The sequence below is a fragment of the Geotrypetes seraphini genome, chromosome 6 (genome assembly GCF_902459505.1).
Source record: "Geotrypetes seraphini chromosome 6, aGeoSer1.1, whole genome shotgun sequence".
Classification (NCBI taxonomy): Eukaryota; Metazoa; Chordata; class Amphibia; order Gymnophiona; family Dermophiidae; genus Geotrypetes; species Geotrypetes seraphini.
In genome coordinates, this window is record NC_047089.1 from 219,258,785 (window position 1) to 219,286,137 (window position 27,353).

General features: G+C 43.2%; 1 protein-coding gene across 1 annotated transcript; it reads left to right on the forward strand.

The window, feature by feature from the left end:
- Positions 1-26,774, forward strand: NPM2 (nucleophosmin/nucleoplasmin 2). Its single transcript, XM_033949428.1, has 10 exons — positions 1-73; positions 1,574-1,655; positions 11,861-11,946; positions 12,507-12,629; positions 13,412-13,505; positions 21,582-21,715; positions 24,903-24,937; positions 25,209-25,248; positions 25,379-25,434; positions 26,158-26,774. Exons 2-9 carry the CDS (start codon positions 1,598-1,600, stop codon positions 25,418-25,420), a joined length of 612 nt encoding a protein of 203 aa, XP_033805319.1. The 5' UTR covers positions 1-73; positions 1,574-1,597; the 3' UTR covers positions 25,421-25,434; positions 26,158-26,774.
- Positions 26,775-27,353: the final 579 nt, after the last annotated feature.

Here is a 27,353-nt window from a genome sequence, read left to right on the forward strand (position 1 = left end):
GTATCCCTTTATAAAGCAGCTGCCGGATGTGCTTTATTCTCTGTTTAAGCCAAAGGCTTTAGTATCTGTTGAGGTAAGACTAGCTGCAGCACGCTTATGTTTTATTTTTTAGTGGTTTTTGTTTTTGTTTTTTAAATAAATAATCTCTTTTCTATAGCTATGCTATGGTAATCTGCTTTTGGCTAGTGTATGAGTCAGCCATAAAGAGTTAAAAGGAGTCTGGCTCTAGTAGCTCTTGCTGTATGCAAGTTAATGTAACTGAAACAAGAGGTAGTAAGTTACTATTACTTAAAATAATTGCTTAAAAACATTATGTACTCTTAAGTGCATTATATCTGTAAAGTTAAAAAACATAACAAAACAGCTAAATTAGGATATTTTAATTATAAATTAAAATGGTCTTAAAATCTCCTTCCCCCCCCCCCCACCTCCCAATCCTATCAATTTAAAACCAAGGACTTCTGTTTGGTCTCCTTCTGTAGAGACATCTTTCAAAGACTTCAAACATAGCAACTAATGGAGGTGCCATTAATGTATTGGAATCCTCTGCAAATGTGTAGAACTGTATGTGCCCAGCATAAGCTGGAAAAATATTATTGCCTTATTTTTAAGAATACTTTTAAAAGTCTGTGCGGAATGTGTGTTAAATCAAGGATGGTGTGGTGGTCTCTAGTGCACCTACCTTATAAAACATTAACATCTAAAGACTAAAACCTAGCCTAAAATTAACCTCATCTTGGTGGCCTTTGCAAATGGTGTCTGCTTATATCTAGTTGCCCTATAATCACTACAACAGCTTTGTCTTAATTCGAGTACTTGGAAGCATTTGTTGAGCTCTTATAATCATCTGGTCTGTTTCCTGCTTTTCTCTTCTCTAACATTAATTGATTCCGAAGAGCTCAGAACAGGTTACAGGTTAAATGTACACGATATACACTTAACACGTTATAATGGGCACTAATTTACCATAATTTCAATATGGTGTGGAATGCTTGCTGTAATAGAAGAGGTAGTATTAGTTTGGATATAATGGGGCAGAATGTAGTATGAGTTTGCAATACAATGTAGTATGAGTATGCAATACAAGTTTTTATCCTAACTTGACACCTACTAGGGGGGGGGGGGGGTCTAATACTAATATACAGTTTACAGATTACAATTTGTCATAGAATATAACTTGTACTGCAAGGATAACTAACTTAACCCAGAGAGCATTTACAAGCTAGATTTGCCATAGTTACAGTGCCAGACTTTTTCGGTAAGTTTTCTTTATAATATCCCTGAGACTACCTGACCTCTACTCTGTTTTCACTGCCAAAAGTGTTCCCATTACTACTCCTTTCTATACTCCTGGACTGTCTTTATATCCTACTAGTCGAGGTGCTAAGATTAGCTATAGTGCATGTGTCATTGTGATATAACTATCAAATGGCTAGTTACGTTAGACATGAGTATGAGCGGCTTAGCAAATATCGTACTTGTCTAGAACAAGAAAAATCTTTTTGTTTCAGGTTAGTACTATATAATATGCTTTCATAACATCTTTGATGCTTTTGGGTTGTCTCCTCTCCAGTTAGAAGACAAATTTGTGAAGATCATGGCCTCTAGTGCTAGTAACAGCAGCAAGATTGACAAGCCAGTCTCCATAGTATGGGGTAAGAAACTCTCTAAGGGGGCAAGGTGGCTGTAATTCTATATTACTACTATTTCTATAACGCTACCAGACACACGCAGCGCTGCACAGAGTTGCAAAGAATAAGAAAAACGGTCCCTGCTCGAAAGAGCTTACAATCTGAACAGGCAAGACGGGCAAACAGGATGCCATGGATACGGTTAAGGGGAACAGTTAATCAGCAGGCTGGGTTGGAGGGCAGAAAAGTAGGGTTAAGGATTGAAAGCTCTATCTAAAAGGTGGGTTTTCAGTCTGCTTTTAAACAAGGGAAGGGGCTTGATGGGCAAACTCAAGTAATTTATTCCAGGCATAGGTGCCAGCTAGATGAAAGGAACAAAGTCTGGAACTGGCAGTGGAGGAGAAGGGTAACGCTAAGAGTGACTTAACTGAGGAATGGAGTTCTCTGGGAGGTATATAAGGAGAGGGGCAGCAGAATGAATACACTCGTAGGTCAGCAATAAGATCTTGAACTATATGTGATGGCAGATAGGGAGCCAATAAGGTGACTTAAGGAGAAGGGTGAGATGAGCGTAGCAAGGTTGATAGAAGATGAGTCGTGCAGCAGAGTTTTGCACAGATTGCAAGGGGGAGAGGCGACACTGTGGGATACCAGTTAGGAGTAAATTGCAGTAATCTAAGTGAGGTTACGAGAGCTTGGACAAGGGTCTGGGTAGCATGCTCAGAGAGGAAGGGGTGAATTTGGGTGATATTGAAGATATACAAGGTGGTATCTAGATCAGTTTCCCAATACACAGTATGCATACCCAGTGGGTACCTGAGATGTGCACAGTGGGATATGTGCCTGCTGTTGTCACTTTTTAACCCCTTTCCTGTATTACTGCACCACGTAATCTTCAAAACTTTGCTGGCAGCATCTCTTACCTACTGCTCAATGTTGGTCTCTGCTCTCCCTCTTCCATCACTTTGGAGAGCTGAGGCTGGTGGGAGCAACAGGTAGATGTTTCTGCCTTAGTAGCGAGAGGGGAGATGTTTCTGGACTGAGGTGAGAGCAAAAAAGAGGGAGGTGATGGCACAGAAGAGATGCTAGGCATGGAGGGAGGCTAGGGATAGATAGGAGGGGGGATCCTGGATGGAGAGGGGATGGGGACACAGAAGGGCGATACTAATCAGGGGATATAAACAGATGACATAAAGGGTAGATGCTGGACAGAATAGATGGAAGGTGGACTTGGGGGAGAGCAGATATGTAAAATGGACAGGTCACCCCACAAAGATTCAAGAAAAACAACAACCCGGTACTGTGACCAAAGTAACTAGAAAAATAAAATACTCTGACAACAAAGGTAGAAAATAGTATTTAATTCTAAATGTATTAACTGCAATGTCTTTGTTTAGAAATCTTGCCACAGTCCTGTTCTCGTTAGGTGTATTTATTTATTATTATTGTTTATTTTTTTAATTTGATGAATCGCCTATCCATAATTTACTAAGCGATTTACAATAAGATATATAAACATTTTTAGTGTTTTAGGCATAATTACTGTACCTTTTTTATTTTTTACACATAAGGTGGTTACTCCTTGAGTCCTGGGAGTTAATGATATGGTAAGGTTCCAACTCCCTGCACCCCTTTTTTTTTTTTCACAGATTTGTGCATTGTGTTTTGCAGTGACAGGATTGGGTATTGACCTTACTGAGGTGATAGCAAAACTTTAATATAGCTTATTCTAATATTAGACAAGGCTTTAAGACAATTTGCAGTAACTGAGGTGCAAGAAGAACTTGTTTGACCTGTAACTCCTAATCTCATGAAACAGTGTGTGGTGCAGTGGTTAGAGCTACACTTCTCCCTTCGTATTCAGTTTCAGCACTCGTAATTTCGCTTATTTGCGATTTTTACCTTGCTGGCTCCTCCCCCCCCCCCAAATGGCTTTGAAGAATAGCTGAGCCAATAAACTAAAGCCTGACGCATTTATTCAATTTTCTATACTGTTCTCCCAAGGGAGCTCAGAATGGTTTACATTAACTTATTCAGGTACTCAAGCATTTTTTCCCTGTCTGTCCTGGTGGGCTCACAATCTATCTAATGCAGCGGTTTCAAACACGTGGCCCACGGGCCGCATGAGGCTCTCCAGGTCTATTGTGCGGCCCACGGTCTGGACGCGATCAAGACAGCATTTTTCTTCCCCCTTCCCTTCCTTTTGGAGCAGCAGCATGTCTGGCCGGCTCAGTCCATCGTTCCGTTCAAAGCTGCGGGTTGGCGGCTCCTCGCGTTATCCACTCCTGCATCGGAAGCCTCTCTCACGTCACAACATCAGAGAGGCTTCAGACGCAGGCACGGATCTCGCGAGCAGCCGCCACCGCGGCTTTGAACGGAAAGATCAACTGAGCCGGCCAGACACGCTGCTGCTCCACAAGGAAGGGAACGGAAGGGGAGGGGAAAGAGAAATGTTTCTGCTGCAAAGGGGGACCCTAGGGAAATGCTGCTGCTGTACAGGGAAAGGGAAAGGGGAAGAGAAATGCTGCTGCTGCACAGGGAAACGGGGAAGGGAAATGTTGCTGCTGCACCCAATTGGGGAAAGAGAGGGAAGGAAGGAGAAGGGAGAGGAGAGGAACAAGAGAAGCCAAGTTCATGGGAGGAAAGGAAAGGAGATATCAGACCATGGAGGGGGAGGGAGAGATGCAAGGGCATGGGGGAAGGGAAGGAGACGATGTCGGACCAGGAGGAAGGAAGGAAGGAGGGAGGGAGAGAAAGGAAGGAAAGAGATGCCAGACCATGGAAATAGGACGGAAGAAGAGAGATAGGAAGGGAAGACATGGAAACGTAGATTTTGAAAAGAAAGCAGAAAATTTGAACATTAAGTTAATTTCAAAGATGGATGCAAGGCAGAACGTGAAGACAGAGAAAAACAGTCAAAGGACAAGAAGGCCCTGGAAACATAGTTGAAAGTATGGAAAATAGTCACCAGACAAAGGTAGGGAAAATGATTTTATTTTCAATATAGTGATTGAAATGTCAGTTTTGAGAAAGAAAAGATATTAAACTTTAAATGCGAGGGCTGCAAAAAAAAAACAAAACAAAAAGAGTACTTGGAGGGCCGCAGAAAAAATAGTTAATGTCTTATTAAAGACATGACAATTTTGCATAAGGTAAAACTTCATAGTTTATATATCTTTCCTTTTAACTGTTAAAAGGAAAGTTTTATAAACTATAAAGAGTTTTACCTTATGCAAAATTGTCATTTCTTTAATAAGACATTAACTATTTTTTCTGTGACCCTCCAAGTACCTACAAATCCAAAATGTGGCCCCACATAGGGCTTGAGTTTGAGATCACTGATCTAATATACCTGGGACAATGGGGGGATTAAGTGACTTGCCCTGGGTCCAAAGGAGCAGCATGGGTTTGAACCCACAACCTCAGGGTGCTGAGGCTGGAGCTTTAACCACTGCGCCACACAGTGAGAAGCAGAAACGCATTCCTTGGGTCCTATAAATAACCCAAATGCTGTTCCGGCTTTTCCTTCTCCAGCTCATTTTATGTGCCAAATACCACTGTCCAATTTTAAGCAGCTCTAAAACACCCCCCAAAATAACACAACCTCCCCCTCGAAACCACTCCCTACCCAGGAGATCTCGGCTCCACCCATATTTCCCCCCAGAGTCCACCGCCATGTCCTGATTCCCGAACTGGTTCAGCAGCCGCTGTGCAGTGCATGGCGTTGATGTCGTGCGTTCACATCGCGTATCCGAGGCCAGCGGCAGTAGCCGAGATCATCTGAGTGAGAAGCAGTGCTGGAATGTGGGTGGAGAGTTGTGGAGGAGAAGTGGTGCCCTGGCTGTTCCTCGCACCCCAAACTGCCTCTCTGGAAAGCGTCGGTAAGCTCAGAGGTCCAGGGGATCCCTTGAGGGTTGGGGTTTGGCATTGACAGGAAGGGGTGATGCCAGCATCTGGAGGTAGAGATTAGCATTGATAGGTAGTGCTGACACTTTTTTTTTTTTTATTCATAATTTCTTCATATTCCCAAGGGTTTTAACGAAAAAACCGCGCATTAACATCTAAAGTTATTTACGGTTTTTCTGTATTCACAGGTCAGCTCCACCCCTAACCCCCATGAATACAGAGGGAGGAGTGTACACTGTGTTCAGTTCTGGTCGCTGTACCTCAAGAAGGACATGGAGGTACTTGAGAGGGTCCAGAGAAGAGTAACTAAGCTAATAAAGGGCATGGAGGACCTCTCATATACTGACAGACTGAAAAAGCTAGGGCTTTTCTCCCTGGAAAAGCGGAGACTTAGAGGAGACATGATAGAAACCTTCAAGATCATGAAGGGCATAGAAAAAATAGACAGGGACAGATTTTTCAAATTAAGGGGATCAATAAGTACAAGGGGGCACTCGGAGAAATTGAAAGGGGAGAGGTTTAGAACAAACGCCAGGAAGTTCTTTTTCACACAGAGGGTGGTGGATACATGGAACGCGCTACCAGAGGATGTGATAAACAGGAGCACGCTACATGGGTTCAAAGAAGCTTTGGATAGGTACTTGGAAGACAAAGGGATTGAGGGGTACAGATAAGAGTAGAGGTAGATTATAGGGATGGGATTAGAGGTAAGTTACAAAATTAATCAGGGACCACTGTTCAGGCACTAGGCCTGATGGGCCGCCGCGGGAGCGGACCGCTGAGCAAGATGGACCTCTGGTCTGACTCAGCGGGGGCAACTTCTTTTGTTCTTATGTACACCTTGGTACCCTGAGGTTGTGGCTTCAAATCCCGCACTGCTCCTAGTAACCCTAAGCAAGTCACTTAATCCCCATTGACCCAGGTACATTAGATAGTGGGAGCCCACTGGCACAGTTAGGGAAAAATGCTTTGAGTACCTGAATAATTTGTAATCCACATAGAATTGTAGGATATGCGGAATATAAACAATTTTTTAAAAATAAGCTCTTGGAGAGAAGGGCTGAGGGGCAGGTGGGATGTGTGAGAGAACTTGGATTTTATGGTTTTATTTTCCCAGAGAAAAGATGAGACTATTACTAATGACAACTTTTGTGGAGATCTTTCTCCTGTTCTTAAATAAACCCCTGTGTAAGTGTCTTTTTTTTGTGAAAACACGCCACCTGTCAAGGGGCCAGTTTGAGACTAAAGTATAACGGATCTACATATGCCTTGGTCTGTATACCAGTTGCGGTTGCCTGTACACTTCTTCCTCCGAACTTGCAGGGTTAGGATTACCCTAGAGGAAAGGAGAGACAGGGGAGATATGATTCAGACGTTCAAATACTTGAAGGGTATTAACGTAGAACAAAATCTTTTCCAGAGAAAGGAAAATGGTAAAACCAGAGGACATAATTTGAGGTTGAGGGGTGGTAGATTCAGGGGCAATGTTAGGAAATTCTACTTTACGGAGAGGGTAGTGGATGCCTGGAATGCGCTCCCGAGAGGGGTGGTGGAGAGTAAAACTGTGACTGAGTTCAAAGAAGCGTGGGATGAACACAGAAGATTTAGAATCAGAAAATAATATTAAAAATTGAACTAGGCCAGTTACTGGGCAGACTTGCACGGTCTGTGTATGGCCGTTTGGTGGAGGATGGGCTGGGGAGGGCTTCAATGGCTGGGAGGGTGTAGATGGGCTGGAGTAAGTCTTAACAGATTTCGGCAGTTGGAACCCAAGCACAGTACCGGGTAAAGCTTTGGATTCTTGCCCAGAAATAGCTAAGAAGAAAAAAAAAAAAAAGTTTAAATTGAATCAGGTTGGGCAGACTGGATGGACCATTCGGGTCTTTATCTGCCGTCATCTACTCTGTTACTATGTAACCGTGAATACTGGAAAACAGCTAATAACTTTTTTTGTTGTTGTTCACTGTTTTCTTTTAAAAACCCTCCCACATTTGGTGAAACCGTGAATAACAGTCTCGTGTTCAGGTATCTCAACCTTATTCCAACCTTCCTTCATCCCCGCTCCCCCTCTGACGCATCCACTTTCCCTGTGCCGCGTTCTGCCTCCCATCTTGACTCAACCTCCTGTTTCTGGCAGGGCAGAATGCAGAGGAGGGAAAGTTCCAGGCAACCCCATGTAAACTGCTGCTGGAAACCTCAAACAAGTTTGAAGGTAGAACCAGTTGGGTTTGAGAATAAGCGAGAAATGCCAGACTTCAGTCGTAGTAGGAGCATGGAGGGAAAGACACCGGAATGTGGTCAGTCGGGGGGGAGAGAGCGCAAATGCATGTAACTTGGTCTTTTTGACTGATTCTTGAAAAGAGCCTGGTAATCATAAGTGTTTTGAGGTTTGTGTGGTTCAGGCAGGGATGGGGAATTTGAGTTCTGTGGGGATGGGGACAAATTGTCTCTAATGCCCACTCCTGGCAGGCCTGCCTCTTCAAAATGGCAGGCTTCCCCTTCTTGGTGCATCCTGTGATGCACTTGGAGGGGCATAAGACTGTTTCAGATAACCTGAGGCGGGCCTGCTGGCTGGAGGGAGTAGGCATCCCTCTCCTGCCAATCTTCATTTAGAGGGGTGGGGGTTTGCATGGGGGCCCTGAAGCAGGAGGGAGTAGGCATCTTTCCTGCCTATCTTCATGTGTTTATGTGGGGAGGGGGGGGCTTGAGTTAGCTGAAGCAGGAATGGAGTGGGCTTCCTGATTTAATGGAGACTGATATTATGCATCTAACAGATAACACATGCACACCTGTGCCCATATGCACCTCCAGACCTGTCGCAGATTTCAGAGCACTTCATTTCGTGCATCATCGGACATCGATTGGAGTGCTCATTTTAATATTGATGAGATCATTGTAATCCATGTACATATGATTTATCGGAGATTTTTAGAAACTACAGAAAAGATTGCAATTAGCCATTTTGGGCATTGATAGCTGAAATACTTCAACACTAAACAGGTTAAAACTGGTTTTGTCAATCGTTAAAGGCACGGTGTGTTTTGAACATATGGATCTGAGACCAGAGCATACTTTAAAGATACACTAGTAGTACTTAAAATGGATTATCAAAATAGTTCATGATTAATTCATAGCAGTACTTATCCCAGAAAAAGCAAGCAGCATATTCTCAACATGTGGGTGACGTCATCCACGGAGCCCCGTAGTGGACAGCCTCGCAAGCAGACTTGCGTGTCAAACTTTCAAAGTGAATGCTGCACCGCGCATGTGCGAGTGCCTTCCCACTGAACATAAGTCGTGCGTCTCTTGTGAGGTACCTCAGGTCTCAGTTTTTCGCAGAGCCAAGAAGCACCTGTTTCTCAGCTCTACCATCTTTGAGTTCACCTTCTCGCACCGTGGCTTTCTTTGTTTTTTTTATAGTCGCTGTGCAGCGCATTTCTTGTTAAATAAAACCAAAAACTTTTCTCCATCGGTTTTGGATTATCTGCTGCACTTATCTCAATCTGGCCTCAAATCTACATCTATTAGAGTTCACCTAAGTGTAATTGATGCTTTTCATCAGCCCTTCGAAGGGAAGCCCCTGTCTACTCATCCTGTGGTTTCCAGATTTATGAAAGGACTTTTCAATGTCAAACCACCTCTCAAGCTGCCTCCAGTGGTTTGGGATCTCAATGTTCTTGCTCAATTGATGAAGCTTCCTTTTGAACCAATAAATTCGGCTCATCTTAAATATCTCACTTGGAAAGTGGTTTTTCTCATTGCACTCACCTCTGCTAGACGAATCGGTGAGCTACAAGCTCTAGTGGCAGATCCACCTTTCACAGTATTCCATCATGACAAGATGGTCCTCCATACTCATCCTAAATTCTTGCCTAAAGTGGTTTCAGAATTTCATCTCGATCAATTAGTTCTTCCAGTGTTCTTTCCAAAGTCTCATTCTCAACCTGGAAAAACAGTTCTTCATACTCTGGACTGTAAATGTTCTTTGGCTTTCTACTTGCAATGCACTCAACCTCACAGAACTACTCCAACTTTTATCTCCTTTGATCCAAATAAGTTGGGGCATCCTGTTTCCGAGCGAATCATCTCCAACTGGATGGCTGTTTGCATCTCTTTCTGCTATGCTCAGGCTGGTCTCCCTCTGCAGGGTCGAGTCATGGACTAAAGTTAGAGTTATGGTGGCGTCTGTTGCTTTCTTCAGATCAACTCCTAATGAAGGAATCTGCAAGGCTGCCACTTGGTCCTTGGTTCATACACTTTTCATTGTTTGGATACTTTCTCCAGATAAGATGGCCATTTTGGCCAGGCAGTTTTACAACATTTATTCTCCTAAATTGCCAACACTCCTACCATCCCATTCTGGTTAGCTTGGAGGCCACCCTGGGATAAAGCACAGTACTTACCATATTTGCCTGTTGTCCCTTGATAAGATCTGTTATTCTCACAACCCACCCACCTCCCCTAGTTGGCTTTTTAGCTAGCTATCTGAACTGAGATACCTCAGGAAATGCATGACCTACGTTTGGGAAGGCACTCACGCATGCGCGGTGCAGGCACTCGCAAACTTCTTTGAAAGTTCAAGTCTGCGAGGCTGTCCAGTACGGGGCTCCGTGGATGACATCGCCCACATGTTGAGAATATCTGCCTGCTGTCCCTGGATAACAACTGTTACGGTAACTGCTTTTCTGCAGGGTGCAAATTCTTGGCTAAACTGAGTGAAGGTTTGTAAGTTTGACTGCTTTAAACAGAAGTAGGGTATCCTCGGACAGTGTCTTGCACCTCCCCCACTCTTACCCGCTGCTTGGGTGCCCCCATGTACCTCTTAAAATGTTCACTGGCCTGTGCCGCATCTTCCACCTGCTGCCTGCTCAGCTCCCTTATCACATCCTAGTCCTGCAACCAGGAAATGACATCAGAAGGGAGTCAAGATGGGCACAAGCAGCAGATGGAAGGTGCTGCTTGTGCCAGCACACATCGCTAGAGGTAGGTGGGAGGGGGCAGAGAGGATAGGCACCAGCACTCCCTATGAAGACGGTGCCCCAGTCAGTCCACCCCCTTACTAGACCACTGTTGAAAAATATCTCCTGATCTTTTCCTAGTTGGCTTTATTGAAGTTGAGATCTGCTCCTGGGTTGGTTGTGGGTGTTGTAAGACATCATTTTAGAACCCCAAAGAGTGGGAGGTAGGGTGACTACATTGCTGTGAAACTAGCTTACTTGAATTGACCAAAGAGCACAATAGTTCAAGTTAAATTTTCTGTGAGTATAGCTCAAACTTCAGATTGGAAGAGTGTATTATCTTACCCCTCCTAACTCCCTAAATACCCCTAAAGAGTACAATGTTTATAGAGCCTCAGAAGTACCACCTAGCACTCATACAAATTCATTACATCAGGCTTTGTGTACTACTTCCTCACCGGATCTTCCATACTTTGCTATTAAATTTATAAATACTTTTTTCCACCATAGTGTATAAATAGTTAAAATATTTATCTAAAAACTTGTGGTCATGCTTTCAGGAATTTATACCGCCAACATGTTTCACCCAAAGGGGTTTTATCAAGGCACTCTATCCCTTTCTATAGCTTAATGCCGCTGTACCCAACCACTGAATAGTACTGTATTTATAAATTTAATAGCAAAGTATGGAAGATCCGGTGAAGTAGTACACAAAGCCTGACACAATGAATTAGTATGAGTGCTAGGTGGTACTTCTGAGGCTCTATAAACATTGTACTATTTACTGTGAAGAGTTAGGAGGGGTAAGAGAATATACTAGCTTACTTGAAAACACACTTCTTATTAGCAATTCAGACAGCTGACAGCATATAAGATGAGGTTCTAAAGCAGGTCACATTTTCAGGATTTCCCCAAATGAATATGCATGATATATATTGGCAAACAATGAAAGCAGTGCATGCAAATAGGTCTCATGCATATTCATTGGGGAAATCCTGAAAACCCAACTGGATTGTGGCCCTCGAGGAGGGACTTTGACACCCCTGAAGGGAGCCAGGATATTGCTGCTTTCTGTGGCATAGGCACAGATAAAGCTAGACAGGAGTAAACGTCAAGCAGATGGGGGTGACAAATTTAGATACAGAGGCAACATCCATGCTTGTGTACCTCCAATTAATGGCGTATGGGAAACAAAGTTAATACGGTTTGAAGAACTTCATTCCTTGTTCTAGGACTAGAGTGGTTTAAGCTCGGAATAAGAATCAAGATAATCTTCCTGCTCATGGGAGATCTGCAGTCGTATTACCATATGATCTCTTGGAGGAAAGTTATGGATGGCTGTGTTCTTTTTTTTTTTTTGCACAGGATGTGAACTGAATGAGCAGAATCGCACCTATGTTTTCAAGATGATGGATACTGATAAGTATGTGTATCAGCTGGTGCTGCGGACGGTATGTATTGGGCTGTGGTGGGAGGAGGACAGGACTTCAGAGTAGAGATGTGGGTTTGGAAGAAATAGAAAACCAAGCTACTAATATATTCCTAGCCAACTTTAATTTACCTTTGATGCAGGGGTCTCAAAGTCCCTCCTTGAGGGCTGCAGTGCATGCATATTCATTGGGGAAATCCTGAAAACCCGACTGGATTGCAGCCCTCAAGGAGGGACTTTGAGATCCCTGCTTTGATGCATACTTGAGCTGAGCAATGTTGGCCTTTTATGGGCAGACTGGATGGGCCATTTCACTTTTTTTTTTCTGCCATTGTTTCTATGTACACTTCAGGCTTTTTGGTGGATCAGAGAACAGATTTTGTCTAACTGGCCTTCAACTAACTGGATAGTAAATAAAAATAGGGGGTATGATCAATATCTAGTCTAATCTTACATGGCGTGCCTGACAATCATGAGAAGTAAGAATGTTGTATTCTGTTGCATCTGACATGAAAACCTACTAGAAGAGGAAAGGAATAAGCTATCTGAACACTAATGTATAAGAACAAACTTCTGTTCCAGGTGTGTCTAGGAGAAAAAGCAAAGGATGAGTTCAATATTGTAGAGATTATACCCAGACCAGATGAGGGAGACAAAAGTGAAGCAGTACCCATTGCAACCCTGAAGTCTTCTGTACTGCCAATGGTGAGTAAAAGGGGATCTTATGAGTCTACCACTGTTTCTCAAGTTGGTCCTGGAATACTCCCTTGAAGTCCAGGTTTCCAGGAAATTCTCGAGGAATGTGTCTAATTTGCTTATAATAAATGGTATATGCAAATCACACATTTGTTAGGTGCCTTTGACTTGTGCTAGAGTCCTAGTGACTTGATGAATTACAGATCTAAAAAGATCAGTTTTGTACTAGTCTGGCAAGTCCTCCAGCATCATCCCCCATGGTTGCTTACAACATATCCAGCCATCTGGTTGCAGGTAGCCCTCTTTGCCCGATTCCTTTGATCTTCCCAAACATGATGTCCTACTCAGATGATCTTTCTTTCCTGACAGTGTGACCAAAATAAGACAAGTCATAACTTCAACATTTGGTCTAAGTGATATAGCCAGTTTGATCTCTTCCAAAATCTATTTTAGTTCTACTGGGGGTCCATGGCACACAATTCTTCTCCAGCACTAAAGCTCAAATGAGTCGATCTTTCTTTTTTTTTTTTTTTTTTCTTGTTTCCGTAGTGTTTAGCTTTCACATCCATAATTGATCACTTAATCGCTGGCACAAACAGTATCTTCCACTTGCTGCTTGCGCCAGCCTCTGCTCCCTTCTGATCAAGTGCGTGGACAAGTCTGAGCCTTTATTAATTGTAGGTAACCTGACTGGCAAGGGAGTACTCGGGACTGACTTGAGAAACTGTTCTATGGTTCTAGCATGCTTTGTACACTTTGCCTCAGGTAACCGACCATGTTTGACTCTGCAGGCCACCGTAGCTGGATTGGAGTTGAACCCACCAGTTGCTTTCCATCTGAAAGCAGGTTCTGGCCCAGTTTACATAAGTGGACAGCACATTGCTTGTGAGTATGCAAATGGCTTTTATGTGGGTGGCATGAGAAATGGTCAAGATTAAAGGCATGCTACTGGACCCTTAGTTTTTACCAGTATGTTATCAATTTGTCACTCGAGCAATGGCTCAAAGCTTGACATTAAATCTGGATTGTAAGAATGTTGGCTGTCTTGGGGCACTTCCACCATTTACTACTTTCATGATCACTTCTCTTGATGTCCCTCGATCTTTCGGCTGCCTTTTATACAAATGATCATGACCTACTTCTCAACCGTCTTAAACAGTGGCATAACTGAATCTGCTCTTCTTGGTTCACCTCTTACTTCACTGATCAGAATGTCCAAGTTTACTCTAAAGGAATATCCTCTTCCCCCCAATCTTCCAAACCTATGGTGTCCCACAAGGTTCTATTCTTCTTCCCCCCCAATTCAATATTTTCTTAGCCCCTTAATTGACTCACTCCTTTTGCCTATGCAGATATATTCAATTTCGCCACCCCATTAACCCAGCAAACATCCAAGAAATTAATCTCAAACAGGACAAAATCAGTCTATGGCTACAAACCAACATCCTTTCTTTAAACATAGAACATAAGAACATAAATAATGCCTCCACTGGGTCAGACCCGAGGTCCATCGTGCCCAGCAGTCCGCTCACGCGGCGGCCCAACAGGTCCAGGACCTGTGCAGTAGCCCTCTATCTATACCCCTCTATCCCTCGTGATTTTGCTATTCCCAGTCAAACACCTTAACTGGACAAATTTGCATCGACTCCATTCCTCTCCAAATCAAATCCAAATTAAAACTCTTAGGCATCATCTTTGATAAAGATCTTAACTACCATGACCAAATTATCTCACTAACTAAAAACTGCTTCTGCAAACTGCATCTAATTCATTCTAGAACTTGTTTCTATCCAAACTCTAATTCATTCACTGATCTCACACATAGACTATTGCAATTCACTATACCATGGAATAACCCAAAAGGAAATCCGTCGACTACAACTAATTCTAAATACCGCGATTAAACTCATCTATAAAGCCAAAAAATACAACCATGTCACCCTGCTTCTTCAAGGATCATATTGGTTACCAGTCTCACACTAAACATTTAAAATACTCCTTATTGTCAAAATTAAGATTTCCCACGCACCTGCCATCTTAGACAAATATCTTATCTCCCACACCCCTAATAGGGTCCTTAGATCCTCCAATCATTACTTAATGACAGTAACCTCAATTAATGACCTGTGATTATACTAGAAACACTCTTTTCCGCAACTGCCCCACCCTCTGGAATGCAATGCTTCCATCTTCACTGCGAAAATTCTCTAAACAGGTTAAAACTAACCTCAAAACATTTCTCTTCAGAGATGCATACCAAAATTGCAGTTAAGAATCTTGATCAAGGGAAAATAAAATCAGACAACCACTTAAGAAGCAATCTCCCCCCCACCCTTTTTTCCTCGTGTTTTACCCTCTCCCTCTTCCCTTCCCCTCCCCCATGCTCCTTTCGTCTCTAATCCGTCTAAATTTTGTCCTTGGCCCCTACATGCCCTATTTTTTTTTTTTTCTATTTTACATATATAGTTTTTTGTTTCCTTAACCATTTAAAAATGTTTAATATTGTAAACCAGATACCTGTGATGGTAGGTATACCAAACTATAAATAAACTTGAAACTTTGGGCTCCTTTTATCAAGCTGCGCTAGCAGTTTAATGCGCGTAATACTGCGTGCTAAACCGCCGGCTGCGCTAGCCCTACAGCCTCCTCTTGAGCAGGTGGTAGTTTTTAGTCCAGCGCAGGGGTAATGTGTGATAAGTCGCGCGTGTGTTAACCCCGCTGGTGCAGCTTGATAGCTTGATAAAAGGAACCCTTTATGTTAGTATTTATGTACTGCTTATAGCCTAAGCAGTTTATTCAGGTACTAAAGGATTTCTTCCCATCTGTCCCAGTGGGCTCACAATCTGACAAAGTACCTGGGGAAATGGAGTGTCAAAGTTGTGTGGGGACAAAAATTAAATCTGTCCCCGCTCATCTCCATAAACTTCAGAAGTATTTTTAATTTAATTAAGCTGCTGAATTAAAGGCTCTGGTAGAGACCATTTACAAATAAGCAAACACTTTATTTGGAAATATTAATTGGGGGAAGAATACATACTTGTAAATGGGTCTCTGCCAGGGCCTCTAATGTAAATTATAAAATATAAATACTCCAGCTGATCAGGACTTCATTTGAAGGTGGCTGGGGATCCCTATTGACAAGCTTTGCAGGCAGCAGCAGTGTACCTGAGTTACAGATGCTGGCACCTCCTAGTGGCTCTGGGATGTTGCCAGTGGCTGCCTTTGGAGAAGGTGCTCAGCTGGCAATGTTTGGGGTTCCCCACCAGCCACAGCAAGTACTTCTAACACTGGAGAAATCAAACAAAATATACATTTTCTTCTCTGCTGAACACAATACAAATTTCTCTCGCTTTTGAGGATTTCTTAACCACACAGTTTTCACCCAGGATTCTTTTTAGTCTTTGATCCACAAGGTTTTGTTTTTTTTACATTAGGACCTTCAGAGACCCCTGAGGATGACAGTTTTGTTGAAACACACTGTTGGGTCCATAGTGCCACTCCTCCTAAGCATTTGGGTCCTAGGTACCTTTTTCATGTGGATTATTGGACTGTACTTTCAATAAAGCCTGAATCTTGAACATCTTCTCCAGTGTGTTTGTTCTCGTCACTTCTGGTTCTGTGGAGTACCAAGGGTCAACCTTTTTGTTTGAACACAATACAAAGTGTTTCCTCCTACCATGATCCAGAATTTCTCTTCCCTCCCTCCCATTGTTCAGCATACTCAGGCTCTTCTATCCTGGATTATGAGCTGAGCATGGTACTCTGGAATGATCTCTTCCCTATGCAGTCTAGGGTTTTTGGGTTCTTTCCTGGCGGTACATTGGAGGGCATGTGGATTATTCTGTATCACGTGCTGAGGTGACCACTATGGATTCTTGTGGGAAATGAGGTTTATGTACCTGGTATTTGAGGTCCAGTCTTTTGGACATTGGAAGTCTGGGGGAGGGTTCTAACCTATTTTAACCCTGCAGTCCAAAAGTCTTGTGCACCAGGATTGCTAAGGAGTGTTTAGGTTGTCCGAAACACTGCAGAAGTCCTTATTGATAGTTGGTGGATTCTGGAGTATCCCCTGTGCAGATGTTGAGTTGCATGGAAAGCTTCTGGAGGAATTTGGGGTAGGCTAGGTCCTCCAGCCATGATGTTAGGGAAGGCTCAGCCTTACCCTATGAAAGGGGGAGTTAGGGTGCAGTGTTGGTGAGGTAGATGAGAGGTCCAAATTCTAAGTGCTGAGGAAGCTGGTGTCCATCATCACCCAGGTCCGTGTTGAAGTGTTTGTCCGCCAAGGGCCTGTCTGATATGTTCTGTGTTTGGATCTGGAGAGTAGGCTGCAGTAGAAGTCCTTTGTTGTGCAAGCAACTGTCAAGAGGTGAAGCAACTATTGCTGGTCTGCCCTTTGGAGCATGCTGGTATGTTGATCATTTGGTGAGGGGTTACAGCTCTGGACTCCTGATGGGTGTCTTCTGCTGCTAGTGTGCTGCTTTGGAGGTGGTGAGGCTGAGGATGAGCTGGTGGACAGGTGTCTGCTCGTTTGTCTCCCAATGCCTGTGATTCTTCTATCTTTGAGGTGGAGGAGTAAGAGTGTGCACGCCCTCCTTTGTGAGGGTTCAGCAGCTGTGGCATCTTATGCTGCAATGACCCATCGCTGGAGGATCCTGGTGTCCCCTGGTGCAGGCAATTATATTAGCTCAGTTGAACTATTGCAACTCATTATACATCTGTTTGAGCAACGGTAATTTAAAAAGGCTGCAATTAGTCCAAAATATGCCGGCCAAATTGATTTTCGGAAAAATGAAGTTTGAACACATCTTCCCTTTGTTGAAAGCACTTCACTGGTTGCCAATTCATCTTAGAATTAATTTCAATTGCGCTAGTATAATTTTTAAAATTATACCTGGTATCTTTACATCGTTAGTAGCTATCATTTAATTCCTTACGACCTACTGGATCAAGATTGTCTCAAACATTTAAACTCTCATTCCCTTCTGTTAAGGATGTTAAAGCTATGGGATATCTCTCTCAATCTTTTGCATACATCTTTGAGACTAGTTGGAATGAATTTCCTTACGAGATTCGATCGCTAATCTGACTGCGGGAGTATTAGTCCTGGCCGCTGTGAACTGTGGAATTGTTGCCCATGCATTGTTGGCAGGGCTTTTGTGTGCTATAGTGCCATCCCTCCCTGCCTTAAATGGGAGTTGCCTGATAAGCACCATCATTGATGTGTTTAGGAATGCCCCTCTGGAGTTCCTCCATTGCCATGGTTGAGGGGGGCAGGGCTGGTCACTGACTGGATGCCGCAGCTGTTCAGCATGGCCAGCATCCTGGGCCTGTGTGGCATTCCCTAATGTTGGTGCAGCTTCCTGCAGCCATGTGGGGGGCAAGGCCTGGAGGAGCCACAGTAGGGCTTTTCAAGGGGGATCCACATGGAGGGCATCAGGTCTGCCACTTGGTGCCCCCCCCCCCAAAGAAGTGGATGGCTGATTGTCACTTCATGATCGCAGGGGTGGAAAGAGGCTCCCTGGGGGGTGCTAGGGGAAATCATTAGGGATTTCTTACCAGGGTTGTTTGGCGTGGTTGTCACTGCCAGTTCCTGATGCATGCTGGATGTCCCCTGGCTTCCCACCTCTGGAAGTCTTTCAGTACCTATTTATGGAGCTTGCATGCAAACAGAAACATGTGGGCACAGTGCAAGCTGGGTTAGTGTGTCAAATCCAGACAGTGGACACACAATTCATGAGGATCTAGTGTGCTCATCCTTTCTGCAACCAGGGCACTTCTTTGAACATTCTGGCACTTTCACAAGGTTGGTATGATCAGATTGTTTAGCGGAGAGCTGTGGGAAACTGACTGTTGGGAACTGAGGAAGGCAGACTGAGGAAGAAAGGGGAAATGGGGGTGGGGGGGGAGAAGGTACCCAGAGGGACCACAAGCTTGGAATATGAGGACCCCCCCCCTGAACTATTGGAGAGCTATCCTGCCCATAGGAGCTTTCAGAACATTACCCATTCTGCTTGTTCTAAAAGAACTTTGGCAATTAGACTTAAATATTCCATTCTGAAGAATGCACATTGTCCAAGAATATGCATTCTTCAGAAAGAATCTTCATACCTTGGCATCTGAATGCTTGCTGTTGCATTTTCTGGAAGCCTAGGAGGTCTTTAATTTCTGGAAGACTTATTCTTGTGCGAGTGCTTCTGCTAACACCCAAAAATCCAAGAGCTGGTATAGGAACGGGAGCACTGCAACTCCCAAAAGGTGCAATAACATAATCCTATAAACATATTTCCTGAACGTCTGTCAAATGACCCAAATAACAATAGACAACCCACTGCAAAAAAAAGTGACAGCAAATCTGAGCAGCATTACAGCCTAAGAGGAAGGACTTGTCCACTGCAGTCTGCACATCAGCCAGTTAACATTACCTGATGCAGCTCTTGGGGGACTAAGGAGACTTGGCTGTTGCCCATGTGATGTGTCACTTAGCTCACTGCTCAGTTGGAAGTTACTGCTGCACCTTCTCCCCCCCCCTCATTTTATAATCTTGCATGTACAGTGGTGCCTCGCATAACGGACGCCTCGCACAGCGAACGCTGCGCACAACGAACTTCAGGTCTTGCTTCCCACAACGAACTTCGTTTCACACAACGAAGTCGCCCGAGCTGCATCGCTTAACTGCCCTCTCTCCGCCTGGCTCCCTGTGCAGTGGCGCTACATATTTTAAACCCCCCCTGCCGCCGCTGCTGCATATTTTTAAGCCTCTGCCGCCACCGCATATTTTTAAACCTCCCCCCGCCGCCACATATTTTTTTAAAAAAGCCACCACTGCTGCAACTTTAATCTCACCCGCTCACTCGAACTGGTGGTCTAGCAAATTTCCCAGCCAGAAGCGCAGACAGAGATCAAGAGCAAGCCTTCTGTGCTACTGCCTGGGCCTGCGCTGATCTCTGAATGGCTGCAGTCAGCTCTCGCGGGACTCACAAGAACTAACTGCAGCCATTCGGAGATCGGCATGGGCCCACACAGGCGTGCAGAGGAATTGCTCCTGATCTCTGCGCTTCTGGCCTGTACGCCACTGGCTGGGAAAGATGGGAGGAATTAAAAAAGGTACTGGGGAGTATGTGGGGGGTGATTATAATACACAGCAAGGATCAACAAAACCCCTGTCTCCCCTCCCCTTCCCTTCACATATATCCCCTCTATATCATGCTAACAGCTCTAACAAGATAAATTTATCTTTTTTTATGTCATCTTAGCATATTTTATGCTACAGAACGAATTATTTTTTTTAACATGTATTGTTATGGGAAAACGCGTTTCACATAACGAACTTTTCGCATAACAAACTTGCTCCTGGAACGAATTAAGTTCGTTGTGTGAGGCACCACTGTACCTTTTTTTTTATTTATTTTTTTTTTTTTGCACCATGCTTAACATAACTAGCACTATTCTAAACCTGCACTTGCAACTTGGTTGGCAACTGCTAACTGGTACACAACTGCAGTTAGTCAATTTTATTACCTGGGCACAAAAATCCTTGGTTTGATTGCTAAGAGGGGGTGGTGGTGAGAGGGGCACAAGCCAATCGGGAGTGTGCCCAGCACATGAAGCTGTGTATAACTCATTCTATGCCCTTGGTGTGCAACATTAATTTATACTTTAATCATGGAGGAATTCTGAGTACATGGAAAATGCTTGAGTACCTGATTGTAAAGAACCGCTTAGATAACCTTGATAAGCAGTATATAAAATCCTAATAAACTTGAAACTTCTGCCCCTGACTGAACCTTTCTCCCACCCCCAAATGAGAGTTGACAAACTGCAGGCTTCCCAAAGCAGTGACCAACAGAGGAAGTGTTGTGAACAGAATGCTTGTGGAAGGCCCTGGCGGAGCAGCCTGTTCACAGCACTGCCTTAGCTGGCCACAACCACTGCTGCTTTGGGAGACCCACAGGTATGTTGGCTCTCATTGTTGGGGGAGATTTCAGTCAGATGCAGAGAGGCAAGGGACACACAAATGCTGGACTGCAAATGGGTGGGGTGGAGTATTTAAAGGGGAGACAGATCTGCAGTAGGAGTGAGGGAACTGAAGGATGGAACTTGAAAGAATTTCAGGCCTCTGGATAGAATTCTACTCAAAACACTATAAATAACTTTGAAATTTCTGCACACCATATTTCAAAATTGTACAAACATTTTGCACAGAATTCCACAAGGAGTAACACACCAGTGATATGACAGTGTAAGCTGTTTGTGCCTAAACATTGGTACATAACTATTATGCATAATTATAGAATACTAATGTAATGTAATTTATTTCTTATATACCGCTACATCCGTTAGGTTCTAAGCGGTTTACAGAAAATATACATTAAGATTAGAAATAAGAAAGGTACTTGAAAAATTCCCTTACTGTCCCGAAGGCTCACAATCTAACTAAAGTACCTGGAGGGTAATAGAGAAGTGAAAAGTAGAGTTAGAGGAAAAATAAAAATAAAATAAACATTTTAACAAGACAGCATTGATCTAAATACTTTGGAAGGTAGAAGAGAGGAGAGAAAGGAATAGAAGCAGAAGGGGGAGCCGTTGAACAGTAGAATTCTGGAGAAATTTAAATGATAGAAATAGAACAAAACAAAGACAAAAGGCAAAACAATAGATAAGATTAAAGATAAATCATAAGCTGGAAAGAAAAATAAAATAAAACTTTGTCTTCAATCCACGGTTTCAGCGTCAGTGATGAAGTGGAGCAAGTAAGTTTAGGAGGAGCGATTGACGTTTCCAGAAAGGGCTTCTTCAGGGAAGAGACTTGGCAGACAGTCCCAGGATGCCTATGTCTCCTCCCCTGCGATGTTAAACTAAACAATGTAGATTTGATATTTGCAATGTTAGTATCGGCATTCGGTGCTTAACTTGGTTAGCCTGTACTGAATTCCCCCATAAACTCTGCTTTATTTCTCATAGTGGAAGCAGACTACTCATGGGAAGAGGAAGAGGAGGAGGAGGAGGTGGAGGAAGAGGTTGAAGAGGAAGAAATAGAATCACCTCCAAAACCTGTGAAGAGACCAGCTGCCAACAAGAAAATGGGCCAGGCCAAGGTACGCCAACTGGTGAGCAACTACTTTCTGTACTTCCTAACTGGGGGAAACGGGGCCAGCAACAACTCCTCATGGGGTGGATTGGTTAAGAACATAGGTTCCCCTGTCTGGGAAGGAATCTACTGAAGTATAGGCAGAGGCAGCTGAGTTGATGGGACTACCTTGCTTCACAAGGTCCCTGTCTCGAGCTGGATCAGCTGTCGTTTCACCCCATAGACTTTTTTTTTTTTTTTTTTTTTATATATATATGCTGTCCAATTGCATAGTCGGGAATGTTTCAGCCTTTTCCTGGAACACTTCTCTCCAATTGGTGGAAATGAGACAGCTCTTCACAATGCTGCAGACTATAGATCGGTTGTTCCCAACCCTGTCCTAGAGGACCACCAGGCCAGTCGTGTTTTCAGGATAGCCCTAATGAATATGCATGGAGCAGGTTTGCGTGCATGGCACCTCCATTATATGCAGATCTCTCCCATGCATATTCATTAGGGCTATCCTGAAAACCCATCTGGCCTGATGGTCCTCCAGGACAGGGTTGGGAACCACTGCTATAGACCAATCAAATAAGATCCCCTAATCATGGATCTCATACTGAAATGATTTATCTTTGGGGCCAAGTTCAGCAGTTAATGCTGGTGCAAACTTGCTACTCGGTAACGAGTCACTACAGCTGGCAGCCTTTGTTACCTATTGATGTCATACTAGGGCAAGGGTAGGCAAGTCAGGTTTTCAGGATATCCACAATAAATATGCATGAGATATACTTGCATCTCAAGGAGGCAGTGCATGCAAATCCATCTCGTACATATTCATTGTGGATATCCTGGAAACCTGGCAAGCTTGTGGCTCGAGGACTGGAATTGCCTACCCCTGTACTAGGGTATGTTAATTTTGTTAAAACAAATTTTTTTTTAAATTAAATTTTTGCACATAGTATAATTACAAATAACTGAACAGAATATAAGCAGCTAAATGGAACTTGCTGATTTTTAAATAGTAGTGAAAATAAGACAGTTATCAAAATATCCTCTCCCTCCATATCACCTGGCAGATCCAATATGGATAGTCTAGAACAGTGGTTCCCAACCTTGTCCTGGAAGACCACCGGGCCAGTCGGGTTTTCAGGATAGCCCTAATGAATATGCATGGAGCAGATTTGCATGCCTGGCACCTCCATCTGCTCCATGCATATTCATTAGGGCTATCCTGAAAACCCGACTGGCCTGGTGGTCCTCCAGGACAGGGTTGGGAACCACTGGTCTAGAAAACTCAATACTAAGATTCCTTATTGGAGGGAAAACAGATCCCAGGGTTGGTCTCTTGTAACTCTGGGGGCTCGCAACTATCCACAGCCTTCCCCCAAGTCCCCCCACACACAAAGGGAAGACCAAAATTCAGATCCTGCTAGGTGTCCAGCTGACCCACCGATGGGTTAAGCAAGGGTATTATAAATAAGACTACGCCCCGTAGGAAGTAAGAATTGCAAATAATCCCAAAGGAGTAAAAAGTGGCACCTACACTTAGCTGAACCAGTCGACTCCCAAAGAGCCAATGTATGAACCTGAGCTCTCCACCACCAGAACAAAGAAGGATCCGGAGAGAGCCAGTGTTGCAGAATACATTTGTGAGCCATGAGACACCATCTTATGACAAAGCAAGTGCCCCCCTCTGGGCAATACTCAAAAGCAGCCTGGGACATCCAACGACCTGTTCTACAGTGCCTGCAAAAAAGAAGCCCAATAAATAGGGTGTATCAATTTAAGTATAGCTCCTTTATTTTTTCAAGCTTTACAAACCCGATAGTGATCAAATTATGCAGTTACTGCTGGCGCTCGAACCCGTGCTATGTTTGTAAAGGAGGGAGTAAATGAGCAAATGTGGTTGGTGTTTGGTTTTGTGGCACATAATCGTAATCACAATTTCACATTTTTGTTTGGTTTTGCGAGTTATTTAAAGTTCTTTAAGCTATGTATGGGTAACTAACAACAGTGAAACTAAAGTAGATAGAATTGCTAATCAATGCAATGGATGTGCTTTTTTTTTTTTTTTAGTGCAAATTAACTTAAAACACGACTTGATAGTCGACAAGCAAACACATTTCATCATCCACAATCTGCAGTCGTTTGGTGGTTTTTCATTTTTGTTTTCCAATTAACTTCTCTCAAAGCTAAAAAGATCCACATGGAAAAGCCTTGATTTGCTTTTTCTCTAGTTAGGATAACTACCTCATAAAAAATAAAACAAAATTGCTTGCTGTTTTTCAAGGACCAATCGCATCAATGATGTTTGTCTAGGCATTTGCATCCTTAAGCACACAGCCCATGCGACATACGTAGTGTCTATTCTACTATTGTATACATATGAAAGGAATTTTTAAAAAATAAAAGTAAAATTCTGGGATATTGGGCACACCACTGTACAGTGGCACATAGTTTGAGACATTAACAAACTATCAGAGCACTTACACAAATTACTGACTGAAATTTTTATTTTTTTTTGCATAGCTTCCTAGAAATTCCAGGCAGGTAAATATATTACACAATTTAAAGCTAGTAGCTGGCTTTTTCCCACACAAATGCACCATTTTTTTCACTAGTGCCAAGCCCTTTATCTCCAAAATTTGACACACAGCCTAATAGTTTTACTCAAAATATAAAAGCCACAAGATATGGCATTTTCAATCCTGTAATAACGTCATACTGTTTTTTCTCTTGACACTAAAACCAGTCATGGCCCTGTCTAGGAACATTCACCTTTAGACAGTAATTTTACCTCAAATGCAGTAAAGGGGCTGCAGTCTTCTCAAGTGAGCCACTAGGCCATGGTGGCTGCTGCTTACCTAGGATTGTATACACTTGGGCATCCTCAGTTTGGGGATTACTATAGACCAGGGGCTCCCAAAGTCCCTCCTTGAGGGCTGAATCCAGTCGGGTTTTCAGGATTCCTTTAATGAATATGCATTAAAAGCAGTGCATGCACACAGATCTCGTGCATATTCATTGGGGAAATCTTGAAAACCCGACTGGATTCAGCCCTCAAGGAGGGACTTTGGGACCCCTGCTATAGACTTACATGCCTTCATGGCAGAAAAGGGAGATGTTGGTCTTGAAGGGGCTTGGGCTGGGAGGGGGGAATAAGAAGACAGATTAAATACCTACATTTACCTTGATTAAACACTTTGTCCTAGAAAAAGAAACTTGATAAAGAAGAAGCAGAAGATGAGTGAGTATGGATATGAGGTGGGGGGCTTCTCTTAGAACACATGTTGGTTTGGTTTTTAGTTATGTGCACATCACTGGATTAAATTTGGGTTGGGAAGCCTGTGGATTCTAGTTGATGCTGAAGTAAGTCTGCTCAGTCTTCCTAGTTCATAAAACTAGAAAAGATGGCAGTATCAAGTGGTCAGGATAATTCTGGTATGACTTAGACTTCTGCAAATGTCAAATAGGGTCTTCATATATGAAGTCTTGATGTCCATGTCCATGTCTTTTAGTATGGCATCTGTGGAGGATGAAGACAGCCCAGTGAAAAAGGTACAAAAGTGTCCTTTGAACTTTTGAATAAGGGGAGGGAGAAAGGCATGATAATCCTCGGGCTTCTATTACTGAGGTAAGGGAAGCCATCCATTTTGAGGTGCCTGATCTCTCAACTACCTTCCTGCAGGGCAAAGGAACTGGAAGGGGCAAGAAACTGTCGGCAAAATAACATGTGCTTTTGAGGTAAGGTTTCAATTCAGCTCTATGGGTTGGGCATCATTCTGGTTTAGGATTTGGCCTAACTTTATTTTTTTGGGTGTGTTTGTTTTCCCTTCCCATCCACAGATGCAGCAGTAAGCAGAATACAATATGATCACTTGGACTTTGTAAAAAAAAATAATAATAATAAACTTTTATGGGAATATTTGAGTCTTCTTGACCTACTTGAGGGTGGATTGTCTAGTTCTAATGTCACCATGGTTGCTATGCTTGGTCTGACTTATGTAGATCAATGCTTGATGGGTAATAGCAAACTTGGGCTAGTTGTCAACTCGCTCAGTCTTGGGTTAGTGTCATGCTGTATGGACTTGTGTGTTGGCCACAGCATGCCCTAGAGCAGGGGTGGGCAACTCCGGTCCTCGAGGGCTGGAATCCAGTCGGGTTTTCAAGATTCCCCAATGAATATGCACTATGATATTAACAGTAAGCTGCTATCATTGCTTGGAGGGGGGGGGTTTCCTTCAAATAATGCTAGTTTAACAGTGCAAACATTATCAAAATGGTGAAAAATTGCTGGGTGGTCACCCTAAAGTCTAACTTTTCAGTTTTTAAAGTTACTCGTCCCACTTGGTACTTAAAGACAACTGTAAAATTTCACATTGAAACTTCACGCAGTTGCTGTAAAAACGGTAAAAAATAAACCTTTATGGTTTTTTTAATTTTTTTTTAATTTTTTTTTTCCTTCAGCCTCTGGACAGAAGTTAATTATCTGTATTGAAACCTGAGTACGCCCACAGGATGAGAAAAACCATCCCAAGAAACACAAACTGTTTTGTAATACCTTTTACAGAAGCTCATGTATTGTAATACCATTACAAAGCTCCTATATACCACTCTGAATTAACTCCCCCAGTTCTTAGCAGCAGTATAGAAGCTTTCAAGAAACAATTTTCAAAGGAATTTGCACAGCTGCTGAAGTAGTTACTTAAATACATTTTCTAAGCTGAAAGGCCCCTTCTATGTAGGCAGTTCAGAGCATATGTAACTTGTAGGTACCGGGAAAAGAAAGATGGGAAGGGGGAGGCAAAGTATACAAGATGTGTGATATTATATTCATGGGGGGTTAGACTACTGGGCCTTTTACAGTAATATGGTACTCCTGCTGTTGTAGATTAAAGGAAGGGGAGCATTTAACTGCCCCAGATTAAGAAATTTTCTGATTTTGCCATAGCAGCTGCTGGCACTATATAGAAAAGCTGTGTGGTGTTTGCCTAGGACTGCTATGGCTATGCCCCTTCATTGCATATCCCCCAAGTCTCTGCGAGGACATGTGTAACAAATTAAAAGCACTTTGTTATTGAAAATGGGTATAATATTTTGTGCTTGGTAGGAATGATTGGGCATGCCTTAGTGAAACACTCATTCTGTAGATACAGCCGTCATTGTGCCACTTTGTAACAAGCAAATGTTTAATGTGTGTGTAGGGTGGGGGAACAGACATGGAGTGGAGTTGTAATTTCCCCCCCTAAAGTTTCTGCTGTGAGGGAGGGCCAAGCGTGGATCCTGGCTCTGCTCCTCAAGGCCAGGCACTTTAAACTAGGCGTACAAAGGTGGCAGTGATCCTAATTCTGCCTTTGCTCCCTCCTCCTCCTGCTGTGGCTATCTCTGCTGATAAATCCCAATCCACCCCTCACAAGTAGAGAACAGTGAGCATCCCTGCAGATGGAAGGCATCCATTTTTTCTCTTTACTTCCTGTCTTCATATTCTCTATTTCCACTGGTCATCCTATTACCTTATCCATGATCTGAAAAGAAAGCATTAAAATGCCACCTATTTGACTGCTTACTGTTCACAAGGAGTTCACTGAAAGCCTTGTGTGCATTGCCTGGTGCCCTACAATCTATTGGGTGCACAGCCTATGAACCTGTGCTCAGTTCAGGCA

Bases quoted from the DNA above. Each gene is read 5' to 3' on its own strand.
- NPM2 (XM_033949428.1), top strand. From the start codon at position 1,598: ATGGCCTCTAGTGCTAGTAACAGCAGCAAGATTGACAAGCCAGTCTCC. The intron at 11,947-12,506 runs GTATGTATTGGG...CTTCTGTTCCAG, and splicing joins ATCAGCTGGTGCTGCGGACG to GTGTGTCTAGGAGAAAAAGC. The intron at 24,938-25,208 runs GTGAGTATGGAT...CATGTCTTTTAG, and splicing joins AAAGAAGAAGCAGAAGATGA to TATGGCATCTGTGGAGGATG.